Source organism: Cyclopterus lumpus, chromosome 16, assembly GCF_009769545.1.
Source record: "Cyclopterus lumpus isolate fCycLum1 chromosome 16, fCycLum1.pri, whole genome shotgun sequence".
NCBI lineage: Eukaryota > Metazoa > Chordata > Actinopteri > Perciformes > Cyclopteridae > Cyclopterus > Cyclopterus lumpus.
This window is the reverse complement of record NC_046981.1, coordinates 9303199-9327966: the sequence shown is the minus strand read 5'-3', so window position 1 is coordinate 9327966 and position 24768 is coordinate 9303199. Positions and strand designations below refer to the sequence as shown.

Sequence of the window (24768 nt, the reverse complement as noted above, 5' to 3'; positions counted from 1 at the left end):
GTGAGCTGTCTATGACACCGGCATAGAGGTTATGCAAATTAGAGTCTCACTTGTTATCCAAATAGACAAGGTCTTCTTCTCCTAACTGATCATCCTCCATGTCGCTGACTTTGGCTTCCTTTGCGACAGCCAATGGGGGGGGTTCAGAGTTACGAGGGCTGTCAGCTCCTGAAGACGAAAACAAAAACAAAACATCTTTCGTGTATTTTGCTTCAATGACAAAATAAGCAGAGACAACATGTTTCTAACCAGTGACATACCCATGTTGTCCCTCAGGGCACTGGCCTCACTGTGAGGATCATGGTTGTAGTCGGGCACCAGTTTGAGACGCATCTTTGAATAAGTCTCTGCATTGGACAATTTCAATTTCACCTCTGGTTGAACTCTGGCAAAAGAAGGTAAAAGAAAAACTAGAATTGAGCACATTCTGGACAGCTAAGAATGTCAGATAAATGTTTTACACTCATAATAAATCATATATAAATCTTGGTTCAGAGAGATTAAAAGTCATAGATTGTCATACTTGTTGGCCCATGCTCCTCTCTCACTAGTTAAAAGCCTGCGGAGAGCTCTCCAGTGCTGCCACACCATCCCCTGCTGATTGGAGCTCTGCTTCTGCAAACTAAAATATCTGTTGTTCTCACTTCTCACCCGCTTCAGTTCGGGATCCATGATCACTTCCTGCTTTCACACAAACAACACACAAATGTGAGATCCGTAAAGTGAAAGGTTTAACTCTGTATCATGAGCAAGCTGTTACATGAAGCGGGAACGTTTTATAACCTGAAACTTGGACTTGCTGTCGGATCTTTCTTTGTCCCGTTTGAAGGCTGTACTCATCAGGTCATCGAAGCACGAATTCCAGAAATTGGACATGATGTCATGGCTCCTCCCAAACGTGTCCAGCTCGTACTGCTCCATGGTGGGCTGAACCTGGAGGTGGGTTTTACAAAGGAGGAGATTAACACACACACACACACACACACACACACACATGCACGTCAAGGACAACTCAACAATATCTAATTATGAATATAACTTGATAAGGATGACAAGGTTACAATTTCCATAAGCCATGATTCGACATTTGTATTTTTAAACATGATAATTGGCACAATTCTGATAGGAAGAATACTGCATGTTAGACGTACGACTGGATGATTGTTGTTGTACAAATGAGAGACAGGAGTGGAAATACACTTCCCCATTTCTTTAACAGTTTACCCGTATCTATTTATTGTATTAAAGGAGATATTTTCCACAACTACCATTGTTTAAAGTCACCTTCTGTATTTTCCTTCCTCCTACTACTGTAGCACTTCATGCTCAAAACATGTTGTATAAACATAGAAAAACATAGAACTACCCTATTCATTAAAACAAATTGCGTAAACTGCAAACACATAACACACTTAGTTTAAAAAAAAAATAAGCCTGGGCCAAGTTTCAAAACTGTCATGGCTGCCAAATTTATGCCACACTGACTAATGTATTGCCCCGATCTGTATACAAAAGTAATCTAAACAAAACAGATTTATGAACGTGCACTGTCACACACAGCAATGAAAAATCCACCTCTGAGCTGGAGGTGAGCGAGTCTGGCATCAATTTCATGTCGGAGCATAAACTGGTCTCTGCTTAAAATACATTGAGGGTCAGCTAGAAAGCACTTTGGGGAGTTTAGGGTTGTTTCTTTATACTTTCTAAAGTTGTGATAGCAAAATGTGGATTAGATTTCTCGGCCACCCACCAAGAGGTTACCGGTATGTATACTAATAGTGGTAAATGTATACTAATGTGACAAGGTACAGAGTCAGCGGTATCTCAGAGAGGTGTGTTGACTACACCTGCCTAGTCACATAAAAGACTGGAGGAGGCACTACACTCACTCAACAAAACATGAATGGCATCTATTTTTAAATGCGCAGCCAAACCACTGACCTGCTGCTGGTAAAACCCTTGCCACTCCAGTGTGTGAGAGTAAGCCTTCAGGTCCTTGGAGAAGGTGGTGCTGCCGTTAGTGGCGGGCAGGTTGGGGAGGAGGTTTTGGAGAGTGACGGGGTCAGCATGCTGGTCGAGGAGCGTGCGCACGACGGGCACAATCTGGGAGAAAGTCTCTGCGTGTCCACTGTCGGTGCTGTCCATTACTCCTCCTGGCCACAGGGGGGCGCCCAGCTGCCCCAGCAGAAAGCACACCTCCTCCCAGCTCAGACACAGCACCGTCTGGAGGAGGCTGTGGAGCTTCACGTAGGCCATAACACACACCTGAACAGGGGAAAGAGGCACATCAATTGCTAAGCTACTAAATCAGAGCTTGTCTAAAAATCACATTGTGAAAATACCTAACTATAAGTAAAAGTTATACTTAAATAAAAGCACAGAAAGATAATCAGCTACATGATGAATAAATTATAGATCAAAAGTAAAAGTACTCATGCAGGAGACTGTTGAATTTGACATACTGTAGTCTTATTCTACAAGCAGTATTTTGTCGAGGTAGAGCTATTTTCTTAAACGTTGGGTAGTTTTATCTATATCTAAAGGCTGGCGATGTGCTTTGTATTAAAAATGTAAAGTACAATACTTCCTACTAAATTGTAGTAAAGTAGAAGTATACATTATACATCTGGAATACAAGTGCTATGTTTATTTTATTTTAATTAGCCTATTCACTAAACTTAAGTAGCTAGTTTAATTCCCAGGAGATCTGCAGCTGTGGTGTCAGGGTGCAATTAAGATCATGTATTCAAAACCTGGTACTGTGTGAAACAAATGGCTTAAAGGGGAGCTAAAAAACTTGGAGATGAACACAACCAGCAGAATGTAATGGAATGCCTGATGGCCAGTTCATTTATGACTGCTCTCTCTATCTCAATCCTACAGCGAGCGCCAGAGCAGTCATAACTCTGAGAGGAGCTGCCCTTTCATACAGAACACTCCCTAATATGAATAACTGCAATGTCTTTGAAAAGAAACCCATAGAAGGCATGGTATTTCTGCTTTATCTGAGTGCTCTTATCAGGTTTGATAAATACTGTACACCCCTTTCCAGAAAAGTTCAAGCGCACAGGTGTTTGGGTTGTGAGAGACATGTTCATTGAGAAACATGTGTTGGTGTACTGGCCCGGTGATGGACAAGTGGAGGGTGCAGCTGACCTGTGAGTGCTGCTGTTTGATATATCCAGTGATGATACGCAGGCCAATCTGGGCCATTTCCTTAAGTTCGGTGTTCCCAGGGCTGCCAGGGGTACTATGCCAGGCCTTCAACTTGTCCAGCAGGTTCACCACCCCCTCAAAGATCTGCATTACAAAAACAAGCATCAACAAAAGGACTCAACAAAAAGGCTCGACCTGTTTCCACACCTAGCAGCATCTACGACATCCTCAACCCGATCAGGACATTAAACCCGCATTTAAAAAGATGATTCAGATGCGACCGACACCCAGCCACGACTCTCCCTCCAGTAAGACATTAAACAGAGTAACCGACAACAACCACACCTAGCTGTCCACACTTTGTGGTAAATGGTTGACTTACATCTCGGATGTCTTTAATTAATCTTTAATGTCTTTAGTGTTAATATTATCTTTACTTATCCAATGTAACCAAGAAAATTCGATCATCGCGTCCTGACAATTTAGTCCGACATTCAAAGATTTATGTTGTATCTTAATAATAAGTATGGCTTCTTTCAATACTAAAGACAAATGACACCATTACTTCAAAGACAACACCCATGATGGTTCTGCACACAGTGTGTGCGATCCGCAGGAATCTGCTGCATTGCTTTTTGGCAGGAGGAGATCGAACTGTTGCTCTGAATGAACTGAACATTTGTCGTTCATCAGTCATCCACGGTTGTTGAATAGGCCTATTTATAAAAAGCAAAAATGCCTTTCACAGAAACATAAGATGCCCAGCATGATGGAGTTTTGTGATCAGCCACTTGCTGCACTGTATGTGGACAACAGATGGTTAAAAGCAGGAAGGACAGACGAGGAAGTGAATTCAAGTGAAATGTGATATTTTAGGGTGTTTTTGGGCAACAACTCGTAGGTGTTAAGTCCATGCTGCTGGAATATCATCAAGTGGTTTGGGTTCTGTTTGGTTTCTTAACAATGTTCTTATATGGTTGTAAGATATAATATCAGGAGTTTATCAGCTTATTTACTTCATTGTTGATCAACCTTTATCAAGATGGAGAGAGCCGTTCCATAATCATGAAATTACCCGAACAGAATATGTCAGTGGTGCACATGTTTTAGATGCGATAATATGTGACATACCTTTTCACTCCACAGTGTGTGGTTGTCTGTACCCTCGGCAAACAGGAAGTCCTGCAGCAACCTGAGGAGCCGAACCAAACTGGGACAGAAAGGCAGAGACACTCCCTGGGCCTCCCTCAGGTCTGACAGAGACGACTCCAGCATCATCTCCAACAGACTGGCACACAGAGTGGACAATAAATATGTTGCTCCAGTGTGACACAATAATTAATTTGGATATTCAGACACAAATGTGGCTCAGCTGTATGTGTGGCACGATAAAGTTTTCCTTTGCGAGAGAAATTAAAATCACAGTCACCGACCTGCGCTTGATGTAATCTGGAGGGCGAACCAGTTGGCAGGAGGAGCCCAGTTTGGTGAGAACAGAAAAGACCTGTCCTCTCTCTCTCCACACCACATCCTCCGTCGCCTCCGCCCAGCTGCGGCTCCACAGAACGGAGAAGACAATGTTGGTTAGCAGGTTGCACAGCTCTTCCTCAGGGGTCTGCTGTAAAACAAACAAGACTCAGTCCCACATCCCAGAAAAAACTCTTTGACATTAAACTCTCATATAATGGGCTTGATTAACAGTTGAAGCTGAAGAAGCAGCCATACCTGTGGGTTGGATGTATTGGAGCTTGTGTCTCCAGTTGGAGGGTCTGTCCCATAGCTGGTATCATCCAGCACGTTGGACAGACTGGAGCTCTTCCTGGGTCTGGTAGGTGGAAAGGGTTTGCAGTGCTCAAGAGGAGACGGTGTGTTTGTCAGACTACCTGCAGGGGTGTGTGCACCAATCTCTCCCATGCCCCCTAGTTCCAAATCAAACGGGTTACCAAAGGGGGATTGGGGATGGTAGTCTCTCCTCTCCTCGTGTGGGCCAGATGGGGGGATATCAACTGCGTTGGAAGTGAAGGACGAGTGACTCCCTTGGTCCACTGAATCAAAGGACTTAAAATGGAGGGAGCCAGTGAAGGTTTTCAGCGGACCTCCGCCTCCACTTGGAGGTGACTGAGATGAACCTGAGAATCCCTCAGAGATGTCCCGCCGGTCACCTTCATCTTTCTCCCCATCCTCAATGTCCTGCGAGGTGCGGTAGCTCAGGAAGATGTCCGAGTGTGCGTCCTCTATTACCAGAGCCGTATCCCTGCACAGCGGTGGCCGGTAGTTTGGCTCGCAGGAACTTTGGTTGCTGGAGCCTGCGATGCTGGCAGCGTGGGACTCGTAAAATTCTTTCACATACAGCTTGGTCAAAACATCCTGCCAGCCGTGCTGCTTTGCAAGCTGCTTCACATAATCTTCGTTGGAGTAGATCAGATGAAAGAGCTGGGGAAACATCAGAGGAACAGAGGAAGAGTTAGTTTTTATCACCGAGATGATGCAAATGCTTGGGATGTAACTTCACACTCAGAAGTTGACTATGATTGTTTTAGCAGAATTGTAAATAAGGCAAACAGACCTTGCGGCAGACGTCCAAGCGGACAGTCAGCTCAGCTCGATGGGATAGACAGACCACAGCCAGGAGATCTCGGAAGTTAGGGGTCGCATCTGTGGGCAAGCAGCACATTTTATTATATTTTAAAGTTCTTCGGACTTTCAGAGAAAGCTGATCTCTTAATCAGCTTATCTATAATAACAGTAAAGTATATAATAACAGTAAACTCAAGACATAGTTCCGAGTCTATTATTCTTATCAGTTTAGTATATTATAAGCAGCTGTTGATTCTCAGGAGAATATTTTGTTGCCAGAGAAACAAAGTGCTGATGAAGCAGATGAGTCTTTGAACTTCTAGCTTGACTTCTGACCTTTCGTTATTTAAACACTTAAGATTTGACAGAAACTTTTCAGGTGCTTTAAAATGTACAGAAGTCTCTTTTGACATACATTTCAAGCTCACTAGGCCTGCGAGACAGAGCTGTTTTGGTATTACCTGTAGCAAGGACCTGCTCGTACAGACATCGCACGGTGGTCATGGTAACCGGAATTTCATCAAGGTGGCAAATAAGGCCAAGATATCCAAAATCCTTCAGTTTGATGCGCTGCTTGTTGCGCTCAGAAACACGCTCGCTTTTGAGGATCTTGTATAACACCTGCAAAATCGAAGGGAAATATTGTACGTTTTTCTGTTTTGACAATATATTTATTACATGGGAGTTTGCAGTGAAAGACAAAAATCTGTCGAGTGATAAGAAGAGGCCAAGTCTTTTCCTCTCACCCTGAAGACCCTCTCTCTGGCCTCGTCTCCGAAGCTTGGAGTGAGCAGCAAGCAGTACAGCTGCTCCACGCCCCAGTCCAGCAGCACGGCCTGCACCTGCTCACGGGGAGGGCTGCTCCTCAACAGTTCATAGAGCACATCCAAGGCACGCACGGCCTGATAGAGAGAGGAGAAGTCATGAGGACAGAGGAAAGACGTGGAGGTAAGATAAAATAAAATGCCAAGAAATATGGATTTAGGGAGGGTTTACATTTTAAGTGGTCATAAAGGGAGTTTGAATGTACAGAGATGCCAAAACATGAGGATAAAAAAGGTGGAGGATAGGAAGTAAAATATGATGCTAAAAAGGTCAAATGATCACTAAATTAAACTCTCGAAAGACACACAGATGAAACCTATGAGCTCTACCTGCTTCTTCTCTCCGACAGTCAGAATGTAGGCGAGGACACTGTGAAGGTCCTCTGGTGTGGGAGACTTGAGAAAGTCTCCCAGCAAGCCGAACAGAGAGTTTTGAATCATCTGCTTTTCGTCAGACAGACTGCTGCCATCTTTCTCCACACTATGGCCAAAGATATTAGGAAAGAAATAAATCCATTATCTTCATCTGAACAGTGAAAATCATGGTTTAAAATAGATAGCAATAAATATGTAATTATTAACGTTGAAACTATTCAACTCTTAATATATGTCTGTGTCTTATTTCACAAAGGTTCACCTGTAGAATGTGCGAATGGTATCCAGAATATACTGGACTCCGTACTTCCTCTTCATGCGCTGCTTGCCTTTGTTTATCACAGACGCCAGGTACTGCACATGGGCTTTGAAAGAAAGAAAAAACACTTTTGTCATTTCTCTCCCGTTTTTAGAAATGTCAAACCGCGATACAAAGTTGTATTGAAGAAGTGCGATAATTTACAAAACAGGGAATTAAAGGTTAGCTTAAAGCACAGATCCTCTTTTAATCCTTTCCACAGCCTTGAACTCAATACATTAATGTATGCTGTCTCTGCGCAGTCATTCATATACATATATATATATATATATATATATATATATATATATATATATATATATACAAAAGAGACACAAACAGCTTGGGCGGACATGAAAAGGTTCATAGGCGCAATACTCCACAACACTAGGGCTGCTTGCGCCTTACCCAGGCAAACAGCAAAATGGCTTTTAGTCCAGATGCGGAAGTCAAATAGAAGGTGGTGGTGGAGTTGCTGGAGAAGTGGGCCGTTGCCCTCGTTGAAAACCTGCTCCAGCAGTAGCTGACAGGCCATTAAAACGTTCATGTCCATCAGACTGACAGGAACCTGCAGGAGAGGAAGCACGGAGGGATTGTGTTTAAGTTTGTTTTCATATATTTAGATTTCTATGTTTTTAACACTTGAGGTTGAAGAAGTGTTATAAATGCATATTTGTATGTTGAGTGCATATTCAATAGTGTGTACTATGTGTGTTTCTGTCTTTGCTGCTCTCAGACATGGAAACCTCGTGTGACTATTGGGACATAGTTTCCTTACAGGATGCTCCACCTTAACGTCATATATTTCAAAATATCCTGTCAGACTAAAAGCTGCACCAACGTAACACCTGATTGGCTGCTACCATCAGAGATTCACATTAACACTGTGTGACAATGTATGCTTCTGAACTCAAACACATGTCATTCATTTTGAAGAAATCATTGCTGCCATACTGAATTAGGCCTACTGCACCTTTAGAGGGCTCAACAAATCTAAAAACTGTGCTGCCCGTTACAAAGCAATGGAGGCATAACATGGCTCAGCATAAAACTCAGCTACCATTGCCACTGCCAACACTGCCTACTATACATACAGCTTTTCCCTTAATTCCAATATTACTATTGCTACTATGCAGCAAAAAGCTCACAAAGTGGCTTGTTATGCCTGTGAGACCCACAAAGCAGTTTAGAAAATGACATTAATCAGCAAAATAGTACACCAAATATTACAACAGTGTCTCACAACTCATCGTGGCTACCATGTCTGTCAAATAATATGTGATTTTTTTCAATTTGGTTTTAATTTCCATATAATTTTCCTAGATTTCAATTTCAGGCAACACATTTTAAAGGTGATATTCTTTGTTTGCAGTCAAACTCTGCATACGTTTCCCCACACAAACATGTGATACTGTTATTTAAAGGAGGCACAGCTATTTTAACAACACCATACCCATTCATTTCACTGCAATTACACAGCAGAACTACAATGGATAAGGTTAAATATTCCCTTTCAGATGCTAAGCCTTCCTTCTCGCAATTAGTTGCCACTTGCTAGAGCGAACCGACATTTAAAGCTCTTACTTTGCTGAGCATGGCTCCTATTGTGCTCGGCCCGTGGCAATGCAGCAGGCTCTCTTGATTGACAGGGTGCTGACGAATCAGGTTCTTCACCATCAGCAGGAAGGCAGCGATGCTGTTTCTCTCTAGTCTTCCTTCTAAAAGAAAAAAATGGGGCAAAACTACTTTCAAGATTTCCTTTGTAACCCACAGATGTATATATATATATATATATATATATATATATATATATATATATGCATTACCAAACTGAGGTTATCGTATCACAGGATGAGTCATCGTGAGGGTATTTGTCTCACTACTGTTTGTTCACATTAGACTTCTGACTGTCTAGCACATCCTGTTTGTCCTTGCATCATGCATTTTGTGTAAACTCTGACTCACTGCCATGTAAAACGTCTTCTGACTCTGAACTGCACTGAAAACAATTTAGCATTTAGCACTGCTAAAAAATAACTTACTTACATTTTGATATACCAACATGTTAAAGAAACCTGACCTGCAGACTTGTTCAGTGGCAGCAGCATAGCAGCAGGGCCTCTGGGGGAAGTGAGCTCTGGTCCCTGCAGGTCTGAGATCTCCTGACTGCCATTGTTAACCTGCTCAGCCTCACATACCTGCTCAAGCAGGGGCAGCAAAACCCCTATACCTCCCACCACGTTTACAACATCCTGCAGGGAAAAAAACACAAGATGTTTTATAACCTTCAACAACGGGCACCTGTACAAAAAGGAAGCAGCATGACAGCGTACAACGTCACACACGTCATTAATGATTACACTGATCTTGTCATATCTAACCTTGATGTCCCAGTTCACTACCCTGTGTCCTGTAAACCTGCCATCATACTGGTGATTGGGCGACAGGTCTAGACATATCTGGCCCTTGAATGCCTGTAGAAAACATATGCACAAATGTAAACAAGAATATTTTACTGCTGCTGTTGGTTATTCACATAATAAAAGCAGTGTACTAAAATGTGCACATTCTTCTGTGTTTCAGTGGGTCACCTGTGGAGTGTAATAGAGCAGAAGCTTGCTGTTGAGATCAGACAACTCTCCCTCTGCTTTGAATAAGGACACGTGATTGGGGCCTGTGATGGAGAGCAGAAAATAATGTTGGCCATTATGCAAACATTACTTGAACAAAAAATAGGAGTATTCTGTGATTTTGCTTACTGCTGATGTCCTTTACATTTCATTGTTGGGTGAACTCTGGATAAACTGGGTAATGTGTACAACATACTTGCATTAAATTTGCATTATAGCAGAGCGTGACTTACCTGCAGCATGCAGAGCTCTCGTCTGTGCCTGCTGCAGAGCCTCGTGACAGATGAAGGCGGTGCCCAGGAGCCCATCCAGAGACGTGGGTGTTCCCCACTCTGTGTCTTGCAGTCCTGCTGGGATGGTTTGCACTGGGGAGTCTCCCATAGGCCCCCGGCGGCCACCGGCAAAGGTCGCGGGGAAGGACTGAGAACGGCTGAACGAAGGGCCATAGGCGGGGAAGGCAAACTCAGGCGATGTGTTTGACGACGAGGACATGGGCAGGTTGGGGGAGGTGGTGGTGGTAGTGGTCCGGTGGCCTGCAGATCCAATGCAGCAGGAGGTAAAAGGCTGCAGGAGTCAGGTTCAGGCGAGGGAGTGAAAGAGGAAGTTAGATTAATAGAGGGGAACTACTCTTGAGTAATAGGTACATGGCCAGGACACATTAGATACTAATTTAGTTACCTCACTGAACGATGGAAAACGAAGCTGAGCCGTTTTACGCTGCTCTCCATCAATGTAGATGGTGACCAGGTTCTGACCAAATGGACGACGGCCTGGGATGTGCACTATAGCCACCGAATGCTGTGATGAGAAAAACATGAAAGAGCAGACACATTTCTACTGGTGACAACACACTGCTAATTTGCTACTATACGTTTGATGCTTACAAAGATGTATTGAGGAACTAGAGCTGACAGCTTTAATTTAATCTATATTGGTAGACCTCTAGATATGCATCTCTTCAAGAGGTACACTCTTCAATTTCTTATAGTAATTATGCTCCATGGTTACAGGCCCAGACAGGGCCCCTTAGTAAATTGATGTGTGATTTTATCCTTGATAAAATACATTTTTTTTTGGGGACAGGTTAAACGAGAACAAATGTTAGCCAAATTTAAACTGTACTATGTGTGTCCACACTTACCCAGCATGAGTCAGCAAGTGGGTGCTCTGGCAGCGCAACAGCCATGTAGTCTTTCTTTGTGCAAACAGCCACCACCAGCACTCCCTCAATGGTGAAGAAGGCCTCCAACCCAGTTCCACTTGCTGTGAAGAAACTTCACACAAATAAACACATCCCGTCACAACAAAGTGTACAACGTAGTCATATAAACATAAAAGCTTGCAACTTCACTTCTTACAAAATGTACCTGTAGAGCTGCTTCCTACGTGGTCCCTTTCCCATGTCATGCTGAGCACCTGTACTAGAGGTGGCAGAGTGTTTACGGTTGTTGGAGAACTCCATGTTGAGGCAGACCCAGGCGTGAAAGGCAAAACCGCTGCCTGGCCAGCGTTGGACTGTGGGCACCATAATACCAGCCATGGGGGGCGTAAGATCAAAGTACTGCAAGGCACTATCCTGGCCTTCTCTGGCCGCCATGGCCGAGAGCACTTGAATGATGCGACCACAGTAGGGGTGCACCTTCCCCACCACTACGCCATTGTCCTGATCCACTCTGAGCAGTCTGAGCAGGCTCTTCAGCTCCTCTGGTCTCAGACACAGGGAGCCCAGGTCCTGCAGGAGGCCCAGCAGGGTGTCTGCACACTGCCTGTCAAGATTCTGGGGCTGTGAGAGCACCTGCAGCAGAGCCCCCACCATGTCCGCCTCCACAGCCACGGTGCGACAGGATAAGGAGCCACCACAGACCGTAGCCAGCCATTGGGCCACCAGCAGCTGAAGGTCCCTCTGACCCGACAGGTCAGGCAGCCACTGCAGGAGCAGCAGCAAAGGCTGCTCGTTACTAATGCCGAGGTGATGGGCGTGGGCATGCTCGCCTTCCACTGCCTGGAGACACAGAGGAATACAAACAGTGACAAACAGAAAATAGGGATAAGACATGGCCAATGTCCTCAATAAGTGCTAATTGACTTCTACTGGATAACAAGGGAATGAGTGTTTCACCATGTTCATCAGCTCCTGCAGAAGCCTTTTGGTGGGTTGACCTTGACTCTTTAGCACATCAAACAGCTGGGAGTAGCCAATCCTCTCCTTGAAAACCTCCTGAGGGGGAAGGAGACAGAAATAGGCTGAAGAGAGCTACTCCACAGGGGATAACTAGTTGGCACACTTCCATACATTGAAAGAATTATAATGAAATTTCCTAAATGAACGAAGAACAGCTTTCCTCATCAGGATCTAATTTTGACTGGCGTTGTAGGCATCAAAGTATGATATGCTTTATAATACATAATAATGTACAGAAGAATTAAGAATATATGATTTGACCAAAGTGGATACAAAGGGCCTTACCTTAGCAGAGGGCGAGTTACTCATTATAGCTGTGAGGACTCCTAAGGCATGAACTGTAATACTGTCTGATCCTTTCACCAAAACCTACATTTAAAAAGATTATCGTGTTAAAATAATGTTGACAACAAAAGCCAAAATAAGTTGAACATTGTAACTGCACATGACCAAAAATGAAAACAAATCAATTCTAAAGGAAACCTTTCACCAAATAAAGGAATGTTTATTCCACTGCGCAATTATTGGAGCACCCACCCAGTATAATCCAACATAAGTGCACTGCTGGATCAGACACTAAACAATCGCCTCTTTGTTAATTACTGATAAATCCCAGCATGCAAAAACCAAAGCCAACCACCAAGAAAAAAAGGCAATCCCCAACCATTGCTGAAAATTGGGCAACATCAAAACCCCAGGACATGAGCCAGGTCTTTCACACAAGCACAACCGGCAGAGCAGTCAAATTTACGGGGAAAAGAAGGAAAGACATGCATTTCAAAAATAACCATTTCATGCACTATGAAAAACAAAACATGCTCTTCTTGCTTTGTGTTGTCAACAGGGAATTCAGCCTCTAAGTCCACACTCCCACACAAGCAAATATTAATCCTTCGCTGATAATTTGAATCTTTACTTTTCAACGGGCACAAAACTAGCATCAGCTTGTCCTTTCTTTTATTTCAAGTCGCACAAAATAACAGAAAATCACAAACAACACAGGCTGTAAGTGAATATTTTATATGGACAGGTGTGACAGGTGAAAAAATGACAACAATTATCACATATAGGCAAACCATTTAGAAATGAGTGTAAGCCAGACTTCCTGCCCAAAGCTTCCTGTTTAAATAGCTCAGAGCAGCTAACGAGTATACAGAAGGCTGAGTTTCCTGCTGACAGACCAATATCAACACCAAGTGGGGAAAGTACCTGGTCCACTTCAACCTCTGAGAGTAAACATGTTGTAAGGTCAGACACAACCTCACACTCCGGGCTACGCATGTTGCTCTGAAAGAGCTGCAGGACACACACACACACACACACACAGGCACACACATACAACACAAAAAGACAGACAATTGGACAAAAAAGGTCAGGTTTGATTCTAGCATGTCTCTAGCCGCAGCAGGACACATATCTTGTAGCCCTGTGGGAAAAACATAAGCTGGAAGCTGATACATTATTTGTAATATTTTACATGGAACAGCAGATGTGGCCTAGAGGCAAATAAAAGGAGAAATATAAATGACATGAATAAAAACTTTTCGATGGACAGGGGTCTGACCTTGCTGTTCTGAACAAGCCTGAGTATGTGTTCAAAGCAGTTGTTGTTGAGGAACACCGCCTGCAGGACTGGCCTGTCAGAGCACTGCAGGATCGCAGGAACAGCAGCTGAAATTGACAACAAGGAGGATGATGACATGCCGGGAAAATTGATAAGTTGGCCTTCATAGATTGAGAGAGATAAATAAAAAGAAATGCTGTATGCTAAAATGGATTTGAGACCGAGTGGACATGATCTTACTTAGCATTTGTCTCTGGAGGGAGATCAGGCTTTCTTCCCAGCTCTCCCTCTCTAGCTGCTCACTGATTATTGGACGGTTCCAGTTGAGAAGCTGGAAGTAGCTCTCCAGGATCGTCTTGATCTCCACCTGCCGCTCCGCAGGGCTGCTGGAATGCAGGAGGTGGATCATTGCGGTCAGGCACTGCAGGGTCAGCCGTGGGAGTCCTGTGCTCTTGGGTTCAGGGGAAGTCCGGTAGCACCAAGCTCGCAGAACAGAGAACAGGTCATCAACAGAGTGAGGGGTGATGGAAAGAAGGCCATTCTTCTGGAAAATAAATGGACAAAGTCACCTCCCTGTCATCAGTTGTAATCTGCATGTGTAGTGTTTTCACAATAATCAATGTTGAAGAGGACAGCAGACCTTTCCTCCACTGATGACAGCACCCTGGAGATGAATGAATCTGAGCGTGAGGAGCTCTGGGATCTGCTCGCCTTCCTGGAGACTTTCTGTGAACAAGTATTCAAGCCAAGGAATAACGTCATGCAAATCCGGCTTTCAAATAACCACAACACAGGAAACAGTAACGGTGCTATCGAAATATAATTTAGGTTTGTAAAATTAAGAAAAATAAGAAGAAATGTCAAATGGTCATAGTATAATGGCTGAGCAAAAGCTTCCCCGACAATAACACCTCTATCATTCAGAGTTAAAAAGCAATCGCCAAAGCCTTGCTAATTGGCTAGGTATTACACAATTATCATTTCTAATTAAAGCATGCTTTTAATCCTTCTAAAATCTGGACATTCTGAAACTTGCCCAAGCTGTGATTTCCCACATGGCTTATAGATTAGTGCTCACTGATCAAATGGGCTTTTATAATTAGAAATGTTTGGACTCTGGTGACTGAAACCTGATAATTAGATGCTAAACAATTCAGATTTTTAGTCAAAACCCAACTCTCTGACTGGACTGACCAGTTATTTTTCATTTCAAGCAACATGGTAAATATTGATACACTAGGAGATTTGGAGAAAATTTAAGGTCACGGTATTTCATATCAAAGATGACAGAACTAAGCTGTGTCAGTGGTGGGAACGGTTAGATTATTGTGGTATGTGAGGTCTGACAGAGGTCACATTGAAAGAGCAGACGAAAGAGAGGGCGTCTCACCATGGAAGACACCAGGCAGCTCATCTGGCAAGACCAGCGGGGAAAACTTATACTTGTTCCTCTCCTGCAAGCTCACCACCTCCCTGCAACACACAAAGCCTCGAGTCACCGCACTGACTTCCATCACGCCTAGTCAGTCAAAGACTGCCAATGATAATGCCGGCACTAACAAGGTTTGACGTCAAGGCTTGGAGGCAACAAGCAAGGGTGGTTACTCATCACACAATGGTTGGGGCAATTTGGTAAATGCACACGATAGTGTAAAGGTATTGTGAGTAAATTCCACCTCCCACACATTCACACAGTGAATCTCCAGGGTGAAGCAGCACACACTCACCCTGCCAGGCGTCTCCTCCACGTCTGATAAGGGTCAAACAGGCTTTCAAACAGCACAAGTCCATACTGCACAACCATCTGCAGAGAAGACTGCTCCCCTTGCCCCTTCTTAAGCTGTGCAAAATAAAAGGTGTGGACCCATATTCATATGTAACTCATCACCAGCACAGATACACCTGTCTTTGACATTCTTCATGCAACAAATACATTGAATTCCAGTACATTGAATAGAACGTCGACTACACACCCACTTCTCTTTTCAGTGTAAACTAGTTTTGTAACTTGTTACTGTAAACGGACGACATTCTGTGTAGGTTCACTGTGTCTCTACTGTGTGTCACATGTCTGCTCAGTTTGGCTTCAAGGGCACTAAATAATCTTTTGAAGCTTAATATACTGAGCATGCAGTGGAGCCGAGCCCTGATATAAATCACTGAAATCTGTGTCCTGGTTGAGCTACAGTTTATAAGGGCCTTACCTGATCCAAACAGAAATTCAAAAGCTTGATGGTTTCAAAAACAAAATCAGGGGTCTTCTCTGGGTCGATGTTCTCCATATTCCTAGAAGTAGAGAGAAACGTGTGCAAATGAGTGTTAAGAAAATCAGCCTGATGCTAACACAATATGACAAAAAGACAAATACAGCAGATGCACAGAATGTACTTGTAAGGGACAACTTCCTGTGCTGGAGTTGCAGCCTGTTTGCACAACCTGCATTGCAGTTTAATGAACTTAATTCCAACTGTAGTTCATCTGGTTCCCGTTTTCACCATGGCCTATTTTGTTAATCGGTAATGATAATGGCAATGATGAGTTATACATTCCTTCAACTCAGGTAAATATGTATTTATTTACAAAACGGTAGTCCCTTTAGTCTCTAGTAACTGTGAGGCATACACACAGCAGGCTGGGCTCTCACCTGCAGATAATAATGAAGAATTTGATGAGGAGCAGGGGGTGAGTGGTGGTGCTGTTGGGCTCAGCAGCGTCGGAGAGGTGCTCTGCACTCTGCCGTAGCTGGTTGCCGAGGAACACCAGGACCTCCCTGGGGAGCAAGGGCACCTCGGAGCTGCACTCCTCCGGCCTGGAAGATGGGAGAGGAAGATATGGAAAGAGGCAAAGGACGTTGTAATAGGGGCTGCGTTTACACATAACATGAACATGTCAAAATGGTATCGCTACAGGAGGTCAGAGTTCATCTTTTTTGGGGGAATAACAACTGGTGGGAGCTTCTGGATATGTAGTTTGTTACTACTACTCACCTCCGAGGCTCCAGTGAATGCACATCAATGAGCCTCTCAAAGGACGCCACGAATGCCTCCAACCACTGCTGCAGATAGCCTACATCTTTCTGCAGGAACAGAGAAGGCATAAGCGAAGAAAGAAGCCTTTACGCCTCCAGGTACATCATATGCCGCATGCAGCATTAGTAAATAATAGTGAATGTGAAGCATGTGTATGGTTACACAAAAGATATCAATGGAAAATGTGTTTTGCTTGTCCTCAGTTGTTGTCCTACTACTCTAAAAAAGTTTAACGTTTAACTGAGACACACTGTGGCTGAAAACATGGCTCTGACTAAACGTTATGACCTGTTTTTTGTAACAGGATGTTGCAAAGATATGTAATGTACAGAGAGGAACATATGAGCCAATGCTTTCTTTTTTCAAAAAAAAAAAAATCCTTTCATTTAAATCCATTTCTGTCATAAATTCCAAACATGTAGTAAACTCACTATACAGCAGTTAACATATAATAACAAATCCCTGGTATGCATGCAAATTCTGCATCCTTATAGTATAATAAAAGATGGTATCAATGATGTGAATATGTTTACATACAATCAGTCGTTATCACATCTTTAAATAGCATATCCTGCCACTCTTCCCTCCTGACATCACTCTCTCACTGTCACATAGACCAAGTAACACAAATGTCACACGTTTCAACTTTAAACTGAATCATTTTGTTTTTTACTTTTGTTATAAAGCCAGATTTAAAAAGTCCTGGCTGTTGGTGCTCACTGGGTTCATGGGAACCCAGTGTTTCAAAATTAAAATGACCAAAACCCCAAATGTTCCTCGATGTACCGTGTGATGAGTATGCACAAAGCCACAGTTACAGATAGTTGAGGCAGAATTTGTAGAGCAGACAACAGGAGGGAACACATGAGTTGTTTTAGACTGAGTGACTCATTGTACACAAATAACAAAAATCACAACAATAAATCAGATACTTCCCCTAAGCCAACAGGCAAATAGGTAAGCCTGTGTAGCGTGCTGCAGTTGATATAGGTTACTTTAAAAGCTGCTGCAGTATAGTGCTTCTGCTGTAACTCATTGTATGTTTAATATGTAGCTAAGTATATGTAGCAGTTCCTCTAGAGAAATGGAAATATAATGCAGTTGACCCTGAGCTAGTTTCTAATGCTGCACTAAAGTCCAATGTACATTACCAACTGGCATTGAGTTATGAGCTAGTTCATCTCTCATTGTATGTGGCTGAGCAGAGTGCCAGGTTCTTGTGAACCCAGTCTCAGATGAGCCTTCAGTGTCGTCTCCAGCCAGCAGCTCAGAAGCTGCACACCGCTCTTAAACCAGCACGAGCATCAGACTTGCTCCTTTCTGGTCCTTCAAATGTCAACGGAGCAACCAGGAAATGACATGTCACTTTAACTGTAGCATATTTCCTTCATACTCCTCGTCAAACCATTTCCTCTTTTGTTTTTACTATAGTTGTGAGCAGATAGAGAACACAAAACAAATGACGTAAATCATACAGACTCAATCAATTCTCTGCATGTTCTCTGTGAAAACAGGAAACCCAGGTTAACAACCTATTGTTTTGTGCCTCCAACATCTGGACATTCAGGTACTAGGAGAGGCAAGCATATATGTTCAACACCCTGTGCGTATGTTCAACACCCTTTCAGCTTTCAGTGACTGAATGACTAAATCCTCCCTAACATTACTCACAATGCAAAAACAGGTTTTTTAAATACTCTTAATCATCCAGTGCAGTTGATGTCATTCATTCTTCTTCTACTGGAAATCACAATGTACAAAGAAACACAACAATATCGCTCAATTAAGTGACGCAATTTGTAGTTTATAAGTTTACAAATCGTATGATATGACGACAGCCCTCCTTAGCCGTGACAGCATGTAGCAATAATTGTTTTCGTATAGTGAGTCTGTGTGTATGTGTCATGAGAAAATATGTTCCTGGAGACACCTAGTCTAGTGAGAACGAAGCAGTTTCTTTTACAGGAGTACTTTTACAGGTGTACATTGGCACAAATTGGCACAGGGAACAGGGGTACTAAAAAACAAAAATAATTTCTTAAACTACAGTTCACTCAAATGAACAATGGAGAGTGTGGAGCAGCAATGTCAGCAAATGAAAGTAGTTCACGGATGGGTGGCATTCCTGCATGGGCAGTGTTGAAGGTGCAGGAGCTATAGAAAGAGAAAGGCTTTTAGAAGGCCACGGTGAGCGTAATCAAGCTAATGACCCTGCCAACTGCCTGTTGGCCAGGTCCGCCTCTGAGATAGAGGTTCCCTAGTTTTTACACTGAGTATGAATACATGTAGGGTAAGCTGTGCTTTCTAGTTTCACGTAAAAGGGAGTATCCTTTTTTCTGTTCCCTGTCGAGTAAAGTAGTTTTGTCGTGTTGTTGAGGTGCACTCAAGCTGCATGGTTGCGACTGCACCGCTAGCTTCTTTTTTTTTTACATACAATAAACAAGATTAGATCACAGATAGGAAGTGAATCTGGTTTGCTAATGAGAAGTTAAACCGGGGGGGAATACATAACATTTGTCTGCAGAGAAATTAGAGCCAGTTAGAGCCCTTCTTTATGTCTACACCCTTCACCCAAACATTATTCCTTACAAAATGTATCAACACTACAGAAGAAATACACACTTTCAGTTGTATTAACTTCTTTCACTAAATATTGTCCAGATCAACTTGCTCAAGGATTTGTTAAATAAAGACACGATTAAAACTGACGTCACAAACCAACCATGAGGTGCCGACCCCTATAAACGGTGTCATTTATCTCCGTTTTCTCTGCACATGGCCAAGCAGCTGTGCCGCTCTCTGCTGCTTGGCATTCTGCTTCGCTCCAGCTTCCTGCACAAGTGAAAGCAAAGAGCACTTTGATTTTCCTGGTTGGCCCTTCTGTTGGTAAACAGGGGAGATCGAGGCCCACAAGGGAATTCAGTGTCAAGGCTCATAGCACGGTCGAAGTGAGCTGTTGTCACTGCATCTCACATATGGACGTGAATCATATGTGATCAGTAACTGGGAGAAATAAACAGTAAGGTGACTGACAGCGTGACGACAAGAGCCAAGAAATGTGACTTCTCTTCATAGAAAGCAGATTACCCAGCTGTGTGAATGGAGGGTTGTTACTGTGCACCATCACTATGGCTACAGGCTTCAATTAGTCCATCTAACAGTCTCTCTAGCTAATAACCACAGGATAATCACACACTATTTATGTACCAGCTTTACAGTTTACAGGTTCACAATTGAAAAGCTGCAACGTGGTTTTTAATTGTTTTAATTTTTTGCTGAAAAAATCATTAAAGAATTGATCAATTATTATAATAGTTGTGATTAATTTACAATAACCTATCATGGCAGACATTGGTCTTAAGTTGATACTATATAACCTATTAATCAATTGCTTAATTCCTCCTCAAAGTTGTCAAAATACAGTCTAACAGTATTACGGTATTTATACAAAAACATACCCTTCGGGTTGTCTTCAAACACAATCTGACAAGTTAAGTGCTCTCTCAGTGATTATAACACTCTTCTGTGTATGTCCATACAGGAACGAGGATTTATGATGGTCTGAAAATAATTTTCAGATATGAGAATTGGAGCTCTGCAATTGTTCCCAGTAAGGTGGTTTGTAACTCATTGTATAAGAGTCTTTATGTGCACTGACCACTGCTCTCCACACTTTTTGCAAAAACCTAATAATTAAGAAGCATTTGGTGAGTTAACATTGTATATTTACATTGTCCATATATTTATTCATAGATTTAGGTCTAAGATCAATTATGTGTACTGTAATATAATCCATACAGGGTCGTCTCGATAATATTATATTATTATATAAAATAATAGACAAATAATAAACTCTGATCAATAACAGAAATGCAACTATAAATCAATCTTCCATTGCCTGCCTGTTTGTTTTGTAATTTGTACAGAAAATGTTGGGAATACTTAAGTAAAAAGATGATTCTACTGTATATCACAATGACTTTTGCACTTCTGAATCTCAGCTGATCTAAAAATCTCGCAAGGGGTGTGAAATTTCTTGCACAATTGTAGGAAGCAGAGCTCCTTTATCATCGACAAGTCTGAGCACGTTTTGCTTTCTTATTGCAAATACAGAATGATGGCAGAGATACTGCCAGTACTCAACCATGTTGGAATCATCTGTTAGGATTCAACTGGTTTTATGCTAATCTATAACAATAATCTAATTGTCTAATGAGTTTACCACTTATATGAGGATGATGCCGGGATACAGAGGATGATGATTGAAACAAACATGAAACCAATACATGAGGACATTTGAGGAAAACCTGCTATCAACAGAGAGAAACAAGACTGCCAGCTGCCAGAGTGTGTTTGTTGTCCGTCAAACAGTGTCCGGCCATTGCCACTACAAGTAAAGGACTGTTTGAAACACTAACAAAAAGCCTATTAAACAGAGCTAAGATATCTTGACCACTTTGACTCACTTGTTGCAAAAGTCTAAACTTTCCTTGATGTGAGATTGGACTAACAGGCAGACAATAAAAACATTGTGTTGTTTTTGAAGGAGAGGCAGGTGATTGTTCTCTGAAGTGGTTCTGCTGCCTTTCTAAAGCCTATTGTGTTCCTCTGAGTCACATAAGGTGGTAGCGTTAAATACTGGCAGGCTCAGTTAAAACCCTCAGCTCTGCCATCTTTTACCGCAGCTTGTCAATATGGGCAGGTCATTTACACACATGCAAAATCCACGCTTGCATATCTATGTGCCATTCGCTGATGGGAAATGTGTAAAGAAAATATAGTAAACTTTGTTCCTTTGGCCTTGAGGGCAACTAACAAGAACTAATTGAGAGCCAAGAAGCGGCTAAATAAGGAAGTGGTCTTGCAAATAGAGATGCTAGACAGCTGTCACGGTCAGATTGAAGGCCCCCCCGCCCCACACACACACACACACACACGGATGACTCTCTCTCATGGTTTATTTGTGACAGAGGCAACAACTAGTTTTTTTAAAGTGTCTTTTGTCTCCGGAGAAGTAACAGGACGGATCAGAAACACACCAAAAATCTCTTTTAAATGCTGCAGGTGTGTCACTGATGCCTTTTAGAGAATTTTACAGTTATTCAAGCTTTGACTTCTGTCCTTTTTACAGCATTTGTCTAATTTTACAAGATTGAAATTAACCCTTAATTAAAGCATTTAATAGAGAGGTGTAAGGGAAAAGGTATAGTCTAGGACCCGACATTGTCCATGTCAAGAAACTTACTTACTTACTTACACGGTGATAATAAGAGATCAGCCTGTATGCCCCACAGTGAACATACAGTGCATGTAAACGTGGAAAGAAGTCTCATCTTGTTAGTCAGAGTCTTGTCCTCAGGCATGGGAGCAGATTGCAAACACATTAAATAGTAATCGTTATAGCCAAACTGTCATGGCATGAAAGCATGTGCAATATAGTTTAACTATTCATTTATTGTATTTTCATCGTTATTACTGAGATGTTGCTCTTTAATGGAATAAGCTGCAGTCACACATTCACAGAGGGCAACACATGAGACCAAAATATCACATAAAACAATACAACACGCCATTGAGAATATTGCAAAATTAGTTTACACATCAATATGTTTTTTTGTGCCGTAATATCCAGATTTAATTATTGGATTGTGAGTTGTTAGATGTCCAAGTCGAATAGAAAATACCAATAATATATATATATATATATATACATTAAATATTAGTAGGTATAGAGTAATCGGCATTGTGCTGCTGGCACCAAGTCAAAAACATATGTTTCAGTTCTTCTGTGAGACTATTTTCCTGAACAATAACTGGCGCTATAGCAACATTATTCCCATTATGGTTTACATGTGACATGCTTAACTCAGAAACAGGAAGTGGCCTCGGGGACACCTGCGTCGCAGGTATACGCTGCAGACTCAAACACACTTTGTGAACTGGGCTAATCTGCTTCAAATAGCCTCCCATCCCAGTTACTTCTTACGAATCCCTTCAACGGCGCAGTAACACTGTAATAGCTCGAAGCCGAACCACTCGCTAAAATAACAGCTGCTGCGCAAACATAAGAGACTTCCTCGTGTAACCGTTTACAACAAACGACAGACACACACACACACACACACACACACACACACACACACACGCACACACTCGATGGTCATGTGTTTTATCAGGTCATGTTGCACACTTTAGGCAGAGGACCCGCTGGCTGCAACAGGTGTCCCCGCAGGTTGTCCACACTCACCTTTGTGTAATATAACATCCATAGCTCATACAGCCTTTCCTTCGATGCCATCCCTCCGCCCTTGTGTGTGCTCATATCTCCCTTTTTTGTTTTGTTAAATCATGAAACTGGCGAGCTTGGTCAAAGCAGGGGCTGTTTGAAGTTGTTTCCTAAAGGCAGGAGGACGCGGCACGCTCCCGTGAACCATTCCTGCCAATCCCGGCACAATAATCCACGCAAAAGTGCTCTCTGTCTTGACACGCAAAGTTATCAGAATGGCAGAGAAAAGCAACACATGACGGTGTGAGTTGTGGCCACGGTGCGATCGCTGTCGAAATTATAAAACCAGGAACACAATTGCGTGGAAATGCATGTCTGGAGGAACACCCATGTCCGCGTTTAGAGCGAGCTAGTTGCCGTATACGTCCTCTTGGAGAGAGTTCCCACGGAAGCGACAGATGCCATCAAGACCCAGAGATGATGACTGTGCTGCCCATGTGAATTCAGCAGATATGTACTAGTCCTGTGTGATGATGAGCAGCAGCACTTTGTCGTCAACTCGTGTCTGGCTCTGTCACAAGACATACAGTGAAGAGTTGAATGTAGATCAGGCTCACAGGTAGGCTGATATTCTTAAAGACACACGCACACACGGTAACAGCCTCCTGTAGGCCTCCTCTGACTAATTGAATGAGGGAAGTTTAAATCCAGCTACATGCATTAAAAAGAACAGTTAGCAAGCAACACTGAGTTCTGATAACATTAAACACACACGCTGCACACAACTGTAACAACTACTCATAATGTCTTCAGGTGCTGTAATAAATGATTACTACACAAGTTGTATTGAGTTCCAGATAGTGTGTACACTGAGAGACCTACATTGGTACAATTGATCGATACTGAAAGTAAAATATAGGAATATAATCAAACTATACAGTTAAAGTGTAAAATGGTGTGCAGAAGAAATATAAAGAAAAACGTTTTTTTTTAAATGTGAAAGTGCTCATTTGGAAGAATGCCATTGCATTCTTGATTCAAATAACAGAGACTTTTTGCTAAAGGAGTCAGGTTTATTTTGAGCAGTTGATGGATGTATCTCTTAGTCAAACAAAGGATCACATTTCATTAGTTTATCATATATGTTTTATATTTACAGCATACATTGTTGGATGTAAAACACCTTGTAAAATGTCAGTTGGGTGGAATTGTACTAAACCAGAGGATTGCACTTTTTTCCCAAGACAAGTGGTGTATCTGTTGTACTGAGTTTAAAGGATAGACAGTTCTTTCCTATCGGCAATGGTAGACTATAATCTATAACCTTACTTGTGTGTATCTTGATGGACTACTAACAAGACTGCATATGGATACAGTATTTGATGTACTAGTGTTGTAATCTTAAACTGTGTTTGGACCTTTAACACAATAAGGTTTGTGTTGTCAAACACTTGGTTGTGAGAAGGATGGACACAGTGAAGGCAGCTGTATTACCATGGCGATGGCCTACATTCCTAAACAGGACCTGACCGTGACCATCAACAGCCGGCACAGTGTGCCAGTCCATCCTATGTAGCCCCCTTAATCTATAGGTTGGCTAATAGTCCATATGCATGTCTGAATACTAATCAAAATACCATACAAGCTGCTGAAGGTTAGATCAGTTCAAGGAGGATAGCCGACCTATTCCACCTGCCAAGACATCCAACACAGACCCCAAAACAGTTGGTCTATGTTTAAATTAAAATGTGGAAAATCTCATTATCCCCAAGTAGGAATTAGATTTTGTAAATATTAAAATGTGATTCATGATTTTGAAGAGATTTGTCGACATAACAATATCTCATGATGAGGCAACGGGCCTCTGCAATCGATGTGCTCGACGGTCGGTTTCACGTCCTCGGTCA

General features: G+C 42.4%; 1 protein-coding gene across 2 annotated transcripts in view; it reads right to left on the bottom strand.

Annotated features, from left to right (window-relative positions):
• Positions 1 to 23468, bottom strand: part of nbeal2 (neurobeachin-like 2) — a 30921-nt gene extending 7453 nt beyond the window's left edge. The window contains exons 1-35 of one of the 2 annotated variants that reach the window (XM_034553000.1): positions 22883 to 23468; positions 16594 to 16682; positions 16251 to 16415; positions 15811 to 15892; positions 15334 to 15446; positions 14997 to 15079; positions 14247 to 14332; positions 13847 to 14150; positions 13607 to 13713; positions 13252 to 13338; positions 12328 to 12411; positions 11980 to 12078; positions 11228 to 11862; positions 11002 to 11134; positions 10539 to 10658; positions 10094 to 10424; positions 9822 to 9904; positions 9612 to 9704; positions 9311 to 9482; positions 8815 to 8948; positions 7639 to 7798; positions 7195 to 7297; positions 6888 to 7038; positions 6480 to 6635; positions 6195 to 6354; positions 5723 to 5811; positions 4882 to 5589; positions 4590 to 4774; positions 4288 to 4444; positions 3157 to 3300; positions 1942 to 2265; positions 784 to 933; positions 524 to 681; positions 261 to 385; positions 51 to 168 (exon numbers count right to left, since the gene is read on the bottom strand). In XM_034553000.1, coding sequence (XP_034408891.1) covers positions 51 to 168; positions 261 to 385; positions 524 to 681; positions 784 to 933; positions 1942 to 2265; positions 3157 to 3300; positions 4288 to 4444; positions 4590 to 4774; positions 4882 to 5589; positions 5723 to 5811; positions 6195 to 6354; positions 6480 to 6635; positions 6888 to 7038; positions 7195 to 7297; positions 7639 to 7798; positions 8815 to 8948; positions 9311 to 9482; positions 9612 to 9704; positions 9822 to 9904; positions 10094 to 10424; positions 10539 to 10658; positions 11002 to 11134; positions 11228 to 11862; positions 11980 to 12078; positions 12328 to 12411; positions 13252 to 13338; positions 13607 to 13713; positions 13847 to 14150; positions 14247 to 14332; positions 14997 to 15079; positions 15334 to 15446; positions 15811 to 15892; positions 16251 to 16415; positions 16594 to 16682; positions 22883 to 22957 — 5963 coding nt within the window. In that variant the 5' untranslated portion in view covers positions 22958 to 23468. The remainder of the gene's footprint in view (positions 1 to 50; positions 169 to 260; positions 386 to 523; positions 682 to 783; positions 934 to 1941; positions 2266 to 3156; positions 3301 to 4287; positions 4445 to 4589; positions 4775 to 4881; positions 5590 to 5722; positions 5812 to 6194; positions 6355 to 6479; positions 6636 to 6887; positions 7039 to 7194; positions 7298 to 7638; positions 7799 to 8814; positions 8949 to 9310; positions 9483 to 9611; positions 9705 to 9821; positions 9905 to 10093; positions 10425 to 10538; positions 10659 to 11001; positions 11135 to 11227; positions 11863 to 11979; positions 12079 to 12327; positions 12412 to 13251; positions 13339 to 13606; positions 13714 to 13846; positions 14151 to 14246; positions 14333 to 14996; positions 15080 to 15333; positions 15447 to 15810; positions 15893 to 16250; positions 16416 to 16593; positions 16683 to 22882) is intronic. The other variant, XM_034553001.1, reaches the window with a different exon arrangement.
• Positions 23469 to 24768: the final 1300 nt, after the last annotated feature.